Source organism: Pundamilia nyererei, unplaced genomic scaffold, assembly GCF_000239375.1.
Source record: "Pundamilia nyererei isolate P.nyererei 1_Seehausen unplaced genomic scaffold, PunNye1.0 scaffold00003, whole genome shotgun sequence".
Classification (NCBI taxonomy): Eukaryota; Metazoa; Chordata; class Actinopteri; order Cichliformes; family Cichlidae; genus Pundamilia; species Pundamilia nyererei.
This window is the reverse complement of record NW_005187404.1, coordinates 8,183,586-8,193,655: the sequence shown is the minus strand read 5'-3', so window position 1 is coordinate 8,193,655 and position 10,070 is coordinate 8,183,586. Positions and strand designations below refer to the sequence as shown.

The 10,070-nt window shown below is 40.3% G+C and overlaps 1 protein-coding gene across 1 annotated transcript in view; it reads right to left on the bottom strand.

Annotated features, from left to right (window-relative positions):
• The window catches only part of dscaml1 (Down syndrome cell adhesion molecule like 1), a 99,229-nt gene that overhangs the window by 78,883 nt on the left and 10,276 nt on the right, over window positions 1–10,070 (bottom strand). The window contains exons 2-3 of the mRNA XM_013910469.1: window positions 9,397–9,717; window positions 1,328–1,474 (exon numbers count right to left, since the gene is read on the bottom strand). Of these exons, the coding sequence (XP_013765923.1) occupies window positions 1,328–1,474; window positions 9,397–9,717 (468 nt within the window). The remainder of the gene's footprint in view (window positions 1–1,327; window positions 1,475–9,396; window positions 9,718–10,070) is intronic.

Here is a 10,070-nt window from a genome sequence, read left to right as displayed (position 1 = left end):
CGATCAATAACATACTCCCACTGAGCTCTTGCACACAGCCATGATACAGTGGCTTTAGCAAATACACATACACACACACACGCACGCACACAAACACACACACAGAGCTATGAGTCAAACAGACTGGCCCGGTCTCACCACTCTCACACTGAGGGATCCGTGACAAGAGAGAGGGGAATCCAACAGCAAGCTTTATCGATCCAGACTGGAAACCCCCCTCAGGCCACACACACACACACTTACTATAGTTGTGCTGGATCAATGAGTGCTCCTGTGTGAAGGACAGAGCAATATAGAGAGGCACACAAATACACAGACACCTTTATAGACACACTCACACACAGTGTTGAGAGATGAAACAGGCAGTCTGTATCAGAGAGCAAGATAAGGGGCAGAGAACAATGCGTATCATCTGACCTAAACAGTCTCATCTGACACCCTGCAATTTGCCATTGCTCCATGGAGCAAATGTTAACACTGCAACACAAGCCTGAACACATACTGTAGATACACACGAGTGCCAATGCACAAGCGTAGCAGCACGCAGGAGGCCCATACTGATATTTTCACTCTTCAGTTAGACAGTGAATGATTTGTTTAGAGGATCAGATGAAACAGAGTGAACAACACCAGACATAAGAGAGCCCTAGAGGTGTTGCTGCTCTCTTTTAGGTGACTGTGATAACATCAAATTAGACACACACACACACCCCAGTCCACACACACCCCTCGGTCCTCCTCTTTCTCTCTCTCTCTCTCTCTTGCTTTCTCACTTTCTCTCTCTCACACAAACACAAATAGCACATGTCTGCTAATGTCTGATTTATCCACAGAACACAGCTCTGAACCACAGCAGTGACAGTGACTGAGCAGCCAGGAATGTGTCAGGCAAAGGCCATTTCATCAGCCTTATTTTTGAATGAATGAAGCATTCTGTCATCTTCTCTCACTGGGACCAGTACCAGCAACACAAATAAACACAAATAGATTGATTATTATTGATAAAGAGAAATCAACAATCACAAGAAAGTCCATTACGTTCTGAAAGCAAATCACTTTTTAAAAAACAAACAAACAAACAAACAAAAAAACATCCCTGGATTTAAAGCTTGGACTTCATTTGCAATAACAGAGAAAATTCTTATTTCTCCACCTGCAAATATTCCATTTATGTAGTGGAATGAGATTAGATCATTTGCTTTCCATTATTAACCACAGACACAAACAGAGTGAGCATGAACTTGGAAAATGAACCTGAAGCTTTTGTCTGCAGTCTTAGTTTGGGCTTTTTGATGAATCATTGATTATGAGTGGCTGAATCTCCTACCAGGGACAATGGCGACGGTGTCTTTCTCCCAGGAAACAACGCTGACATACTCCTGGACAGCTGAGGGGATGAGGCACTTGAACACGGCAACATTACCCCGCATGGAGCGCTGGTCGGCCACACGGACTGTGTAGGGCTCCCTGAACACTGGTATGTGAAGAAAAGAGTTGATATTAGTCACTAGATGTACACTGGGTGAGAGTGACAGTGGACACTTCAGTTTAATAAACTTCAATCTGATATTAATACTGATATTTAAAAATGACAGATGAATGCTGATATCATAAATTGGGAGTCTGCACAAACTGTGATATGAGAGGTATAGTTTACTTTTATGCTTTAATTTAATCAAATCTACATCTCTCAAATAGCTTTTTATATACAATTTAGTCCACAAAGGCTGTCAACAGCCCACAAAAGTCTTTATAATGTTTAGTCAAGCAAAGTACCACAGGAGGGCTACCATACAGCCAAATCATAAAAAGATTGGGATACTCTATAATAGAGTTCAGACACGTAAAGGCAATATGTAATTACAATGTAAGAACACAAGGTAAAGATAATCTGATAATAATGTGTTACATTTTCATTGAAAACATTTATTCTTCCTTTTAAATTAAGGAACTAAATTCATAAAATTACATATATTTGCAATATCATTTGTTGTGTTTCTCTTTACTGTCTACCGTACATACTGGTATTTAGTGTAACATGTTACACAGTAACGTGCTACTGTAATCACATTACACTTTTCAATAGCATGTTACTGTATTGCATTAAATTCAGTAATTGCATTACATTTGCAATTATGTTGTTATAAAGGTTCTTTCAGTTCTCTACAGGATGCATCAACAGAAACAATAAAAACACCAAACAGGACTTTTTCTTCCTGCACTTGTACTGAAATCCAGAGTAACCATAGTTGTTGTTTTTTTAATTTCCTAATTAGTTTTTTACTTTTATTTTCATTTTTATTTTCATTTTTAATTCCATTTAATTTCATTCAAAGTAATTTTTTAAAATATGTTTAGCCCTATGACAGCTGGGATAGGCTCTGGCAGCCCCCGCGACCCTGAAAAGGATAAGTGGAAGCAAATGGATGGATGGATGTTTAGTTTAATTTAGTTTAGTCTCTTTAATTATTATCTTATAAAGGGCTTATGTCAGAGGTAAGATTTAGGAAAATAAGTATCAATATTAAAATGAAAACACTTACGTTTTTGAAAGCATTACCTCACAATCTTGTAAACATCCAGAGTTTCAATAAACACATACATCAATGTCTCATTGGGAATGTTGTAATAATATTTTTTTAGCAGACTAACAGATACTAAAACTCACTTCTATTTTGGTTTTCCAAATTCACAATATCATTTCAGTTAATTTGCATTTGTCTTCAAAAGTCTAGTTTTTACTTTTATTTTAGTTAACTGCAATGTTTCTCACATCTAATTGGAGTATCGGAATTTCAGGAGTGGGACCTCTAAACACGCTCCTTCCGGTTGTCATCTAGGTTCCCCCAGTTCTACAAGCTGTTTATTCTCGTTTACGTGCCCCACCCTCCCTCTTTGTTTTCAATTCTTTAACTTCTTCACTTCTATTTAGTGCATGGGGATCTGCCAGGCCCGGGAGCCATCGCCAGTCAAGGCCTTCCCCCAAACCGCAGCTCAATTCATGTCCAAGCATTCACCTTTACCTACTAAAACGCTGTCAAACCTAAAATGAGGACGTTGGCCCAGCTGGTGAATTTTAGTTTTTAGGAAAAGGGTGGCAAAGTCTACATCTTTAGAAGTAGAGATTCAGGCATTGCGTTGGTTTTTATTGCCCAAAAAATAAGAATGTAGTAGTAAAAGTACAAACTACATCCAGGAGTCTGTATTTTTACCTGTTCATGTTCCTGCAGGAGAATTGCTGTGATGAACATGGGGACGTCGCTTTCAGATGGTTTTCAACTTTGAATGTAAACACTAAAAGTAAGATTGTATGATTGTCCTTACTAGGATATTGTTTTGCCTCAGTTTATAGAACTGTAGGTAATTATGTGCGACAAATAATGTAACAAATTACTTATTTTGGAGATTAATTAAGGTAATGAATACATTTTGAGAAAAGTAACAAGGAATGTGGAACACTGAGCTAACAATGCTGGCGGTGAATACTTTTAGGTATTGGAAATTACAACCTAAAATATATCTTAAATGTGTGGAAATTCTTTATTATAATATTCTTTATTCTCTATTATTCTTTATAGTTGCTCTCTATAGAATCAGAATTCATTAACTGAACTTAAAGGATCATTTTTTTAGTCATTATTATCAAGAATTGGCATTCGGATATAGTGATAGTCCTGATTTTAAGCAGTGGTATAAAAAATAGTAATACATCTAAAACAAACAACAACGAAAAAACACAAATATTTTTTTCAAATACTTTTTTCACATGTTGACAATTCACAGCTGACATCTGTCCTGTTCGACAAATACTTCAAGCAGGGTGAGTAAAAAACCTTGTCTGGTGCTCTGTTCAGCCACATTAAGCATGTTTTTCACTGTTCAGCCACAGCTTTAAAAATCACGGGGCGATTGTAAGGAGGACCGACTCGGAGCTGTGTTGAAGGGGATACGTAGCGAGTTGCTGCTGGCCTTTTAAAGAACAACGCCACAGATGCTATGAGACGGCAAAGAGTGGAGGGTTGCACAGAGCCGATGGAACTGTCACATGCAGGCGCCAGGGCATCAAAAACACACCCTCTGCACATGGCATGCAGAGCACTAAACTGTGAATCTGTGCCAGTGTACAGAAAGGATGGTGGCGATTAAGACAGGCTTAACGATGAAAACACTAGCCTGTAGCAATAGCCTGATTGGTGAAAAATGTGAAATGCTGAATCAGAGCATAAATTTTCATTAAATAAATTAAGTGAAATTAAATTAATGGATTATTCTGGTAAGAAGGACAGACAGGTAGTTCAAGGACATGCTAGCTCGAGCGAATAAACAGAGCTGTTTTATAAACTGAACTGTGTGGCCTTGGCTGCTATCTTCATCTCATTTGTTTAAAGGTATGTTGCCAGATTTTTCAACACAGACAATTCACATTGGACACTATTTGACTTGAATAAGACGAACAGAAAAACAAAGTTACAGAAGTCAGAAAGGGTCTCAGAAAGGCTGATATTAGGGAGTGTTTCCAGCAATCTATCAATGCGGGCTCTCTTTAGAAATGAGGGCAGTAATGACTTAACAATGTAAAACACACATACACACAACAGAGGGAGTGGCCCTGCACTCCTATGTGTTCGCTCTCCCCCAGCTCTCCAGTGATATAATTAACGCCTAGCCTGAAGGCCAGTTTCCTTGGTCATTAATAATGCTTTATGCCAGCCGCCACTGTCACTGGAACCCATTGGAACCAAAGCCAGTGTCCTTGTCCAAACGGTGGGGAGTCTTTCACCTTAAAGTTCGATGTTTAATTTCCTGATTCTTTGTCTCACCATGTCTATTTCTTTCACACTAGCCTACTTTATCCATGTTCATCTAATCCTTGGGCCTTGTTAAGGAGTTAAGACTGGGGCAGACTGTGTCAACACCATGGAAATGTCACTTTTTGACATATATATGATCCTGCCAAAAACAGATGATGCATATTGGCTATTGAGCCTTGACACTGACAATTATGGCACTACCATGCCACTTTGGACCTTAATTATGCCTGGTTATTGTTTCTCACTTGGTCACCTAACTCACGGGCGGCTAATGTGAATTGAAGCTTAATTTGTAAATAAATCAAAACTAAAACACAATTAATTCCAATCAGGTCCTAATCTCAGTTTTTCATTTAAACAGCCCTTGCTTTTCACTGAAGCCATCTACCTCAGATCGATACCCTGGATCGACAGAGTGGCCTCGGCTGTTGTGGCCGAGCCAATTCTTTCAATCATTTATTTACTCTCTGACTGACCCTGCTGCCTCTCGTCAATAGCAAGTAAAATCCCCAATGCCCACTGAGCCTCTCATAGAGTGTTTAAAATCGGCTTGGCAGATTGTAAATGTTTGGCGTGATGATGACAGTGGTCACATTTTAATACAGCAGAGGTGCTAAACCAGTCAAGGTCACCTCGGGTTTGTACTTCCTGTCAATGATCCCACCTTGCCCTACACTTGATTCCTTTTAAGAAAGTGTTGTTTAACCACTCGTTACCCCATTAAAATCTGTCAATCAAGCCATGTATGGCGACATGCCCTTGGACCCATCTATGTAACCGACCCCACTAAGAGGCAGCTGTTGTGATAGCATTGTCATTTATCACACGTTTCTCTTAGAAAATATGAAAGACAGAGAGGAAAAAAACCATTACATATTCATCCTCTTAAGCCTTGTGACATGATGCAAATGGTACCCCAACTGATTTGTGTGTAAATTGCACTCCCCCTCATCGCATGCGCAGCAGAATCATTAGGATGTTACTGATGCCTGACTATATGCAGCCTGGTTGCCTAGATACGAGTTAAAACATGGGTCTGGGCGACTGGGCGCACTGGGAGGCAAGTCCTGTATCACTGTCGCTTCAATAATTAACGACGGAGAAACCAAATACTGCATTTACTTATTCATAAAGCAAGCATTAAAAACACAGCAAAGGGAAAGGATAGAAACGGGGAAGTATAATGAAATACAAGAGAAATGAATGGATGCGGGTTGCATTATTGAATTGAAAAGGATGAAAAAAAGCAGTCTATCAGGTTCAGGTTCAGACAGATATGAGGAGGGCAGATAGAAGAAATAGATCTAAACACCTGCTGCCTTGGCCCTGTCCTACGTAGGTTTGTGTGTTTTAGGTGGAACAAAGGGGAGATAGGGTGGGGCTCACCGAACAGGTCTACCCAAATCATTATACCAAGTTTTTGTAAAGATGTGTTATGTGAGCAAAAAACAAAACTCTCAGATGTTTTTTTGCAATTTTGTTTTAAATTTCTATCCTTCAAATGTCCTTTGGGTCTTTTGTTTATTAACAGACAGAGAAAAATGCTAAATTTGCTTTATGAGAAAGTCCCTTGATATTTTTAAGTTTTGAACTGAAGCTAAGGTAATGCTAGGCGGATAGACAGATAGATATACAGTACAGTCATGAAAAAAGGTTTTCTTTTTTGGTCAGAGTTGAATTCAACAAATTATACCATTTATAATATAATATTGAAATTTTTGTTTAGTTAACTGGTGGTTGTTGGTGTGGATGTGCATTTCTCTGTCTTGGGTAGGGTGTACCCTGCATCTCCCCCTACGACTGCTGGGTTAAGCGCCTAACCCTCCAGTAAGTACAGATCAAACTGAAGATGAAACTCAAGTTGCCATGCACACTCCAGTTTAAACATACGTATATCAATAGCCTTTCAGTTGCCTCTGGATATGAGAATGTATCAAACTGTTTTACCAAAAATAGTTGCGTGCAATAGACTGGTGTTACACTCGAGTGAAAAATGCACAGAGAAAACTAGATTTTTCAAAATGAGATACCCAAACAAAAACATATACAGGAAAACAAGCAGCCCACATACTGATTTTCATAAATGTAGAGCTATCCAGACAGGTGCTTGAGCTATTATTGGACCACAATCAGCATGCAAAGAAAAGGGTGAGAAAGAGGGGGAGGGATAAAGAGAGAGAGGGAGATGTGAAGATGTGAAGAGAGAGAGAGAGAGGGGGAGAATGACGCAGGGGGAAGTGGGAGAGAATTTTTTTAGGGGGGGGTGTCACACTGTGAGCTGTCAGCTGTCATCATTCTCCTGCACCACCTGAGACAGGGCATGCCACACCCTAGCGCTCACGCCTCTGTCGCCCATGGCAACTACAGGATTTTGTGTGAGTGTAACCGAGCCTGTGTGTTGTGTACAACTCTAGGGGTAATGAGGCACACACATGCATGTGAGCTCTGGTTATGGAGCTGTGGAGTTGTGGTTGCCTCAGCATTTAATTGATTAATTGTTGTAATTATTTGGGAGGGAAGGTCATCCCAGCACAGAGACTGGCTGTAAGGTCACTCTCACGCTGAAGGGACTGTCATCCTCTGGGGACCACATATGAGAGTGTTTGTGTTAGTGGTCGCGAGGAAGATGATCCAGCAGCATTTTGGAGAATGATTTTGTTGGTATACGTGTGTGCTAAGGAACTGCTGACTCTCTCTTCAGTTAGAATTGATAAACACAGTCAAAATGCCTCACTGGCTATTAGCATGACCTAAAAATCTACTTTTTTTTTCAGGATTTCTTTTCACATCTTTTCATGTGTCTAGCTCACTCCAAAATCTTTCCTGCCAAACACCCTTACAAAGAGCTGGCGACTAAACACCATGAGCCAGCTTGAGGAAAATGGCTGAGCCTGTGTTTCAGTGTGTGTGTGTGTCTGTGTTAGCCTGTGTGTGTGTGTAGTTAGGGGACTTTCCAGTTCATGGACAGATGGAGAGACTGGGAGACAGGAGGCTTGCTGGCACGAGCTATTCGCAGGCTGGTGTGCATGTTGGTATGTGTTTGTTTGTGTGTGCGCGTGCATGTGTGGGTCCGTGTTTGTGTACTTGCGCATTAACATGCAAACGTGCATATCTATTGTATAAAGTGTGTATCACATGAGGTCATGTGCATGTGTTTTTTACTTTTTGTGGTGTGTGTGTGTGTGTGTGTGTGTGTGTGTGTGTGTGTGTGTGTGTGTGTGTGTGTGTGTGTGTCACCGTGCAAGTGTTAAAAGATCAGTAACACCTTTCCTCGGTGTGTTCAGCACCTCTCTCCAGCTTTGACCTTGGCAGGGAGTGTGGACAGGTCACCAAACCAACTGTCTCTGTGCCTGCATGTGTGTCAGGGCACTCGGAGCTACTTAAGCCCCACCGAGAAAAGTTTTTGGTTTAAAATGACAATATGACTGTGGGCTGTTTGTGTGACCATATTTTCAGATGCTGGCTGTGGCTATGTTATTTTTGTGATCACTTCAATGTGTGCCAAAAAAAACTGCCTCCAGCTTGCCACTTGGACATTTTTTGGTGAGTATTTAGTGAAGTGAAAATTTTCAGAATGTCCACATAATATTATTTTATTGATAACCTTAGTGGTCTCCAATGGGCCCTCAACAAATTTAAAACATGAAGATCAGTTTTCTTGTCATATTCCAACGCACTGTACTCGACCAGTTTGGTGGCACAAGAATTTGTTTTTCAAAACTTGAAGTACCTCTCCTGAAAAAGTTTTGCTACCTCTCTTTTTTTTGTTACAGAAAATGTATCCAATCACTGAAAGAGTCCAGTAGTGGCTTTCTATAGTAAAGCTAAAGAAAAAGTCAGTCTAGAAATGAACGAAAAAGTCTTTTTGTTATGATGGTCATAACATGGTCATAACAGTGGACACAAAATACTTCTATCTCCATGTTAGTTTTAATAACGGCAACAACTACCGGGCCAGAAAAGCATGAAAAGGTAAGGTTAGTTAGTTCACCTGCCCTGAACATACATGATATGACAAAAGTTGCACCTCTTAATCTTTGAATAGGAGCTCACTGAATTGAAATGTGGTACTATAATAACATGTCACCATTACAACAAGTCAGTTTGTGAAATTTCTTCCCTCCTAGATATCGCATGATTCTACAAAGTGATATTTTCACAAAGTGGAAGCATTTAGAAACAGCTGCCACTTGGCCATGAGGTCGAAGGTCATGTAAAGTTACAGAGCAGGTTTGCCAAGTGCTGAGGTTCCATAGTGTGTAAAAGCTGATACCACTCCACTGACTCAGTAACTGCAGAGCTCCAAACCTTCTTTGGCATTAACATCAGTACAAAAACTGCACACTGGGAGCTTCGTAGCATGACTTTCCATGAGCAGCTGCTGTATGTGTAACATGTAGGTGGACCAGTACTTTTAATGTACATTTAAAACTGACCTTAAATACAATAACACTGACATCAATAATATATTCTAAATACATATAAAGAAGAAAAAAGGTAATAGTCTGCTGGTTTGGTAAGTAAGAGACATAGTAACATTCCTGAATTAAAGTGTCCTTCTGGCCATTCAGTTTTAAGCCCTCACCTGCTTTGATGTGGATGCTGGGGCTTCGAATCTTGCCCGCTTGGTTCTCAGCAGTGCAGAAGTATTCGTTGTCATGGATAATGCTGTTATAGGCGGAGGGGGAGAAAGGGTAGAGCTGGAGGGTGCCGTTGGCATGCACGTGGCGGATATGGGGCACGTCGTAAATGTCGTCTCCGGCAGCCAGGTACCAGCGCAGGACGGCATGGGGGGCGCCACCCGCGGGGCAGGGCAGGGACACCCCCACCGAGCTGGAGAAGGTCACCCGCTGCAGGGAGGCGTTCACAAAGTACAGCCGCGTAGAGACAACATCCTCACTGTTGACTGTTAGGATGAGAGAAGGGGAGACAGAGTTAAATAGCTGATATGTGTCAGATATAGATACAACATTCACGCCCAATATAGAATGTGCACAATCAAGGACCAAGGAGACTGAATAAAGTTGCATAGCATGATAAACTGCAACAGACAGCCAGTGCATTAATAATGAAATATATAGTATATTAATTGTACTTGTTCACTTTGCAACTTAAACTTTGACTTTTTTGTAATTATAATTACAATTATTATGAAAAACTAAGCAGATAGATAGATAGATAGATAGATAGATAGATAGATAGATAGATAGATAGATAGATAGATAGATAGATAGATAGATAGATAGATAGATAGATAGA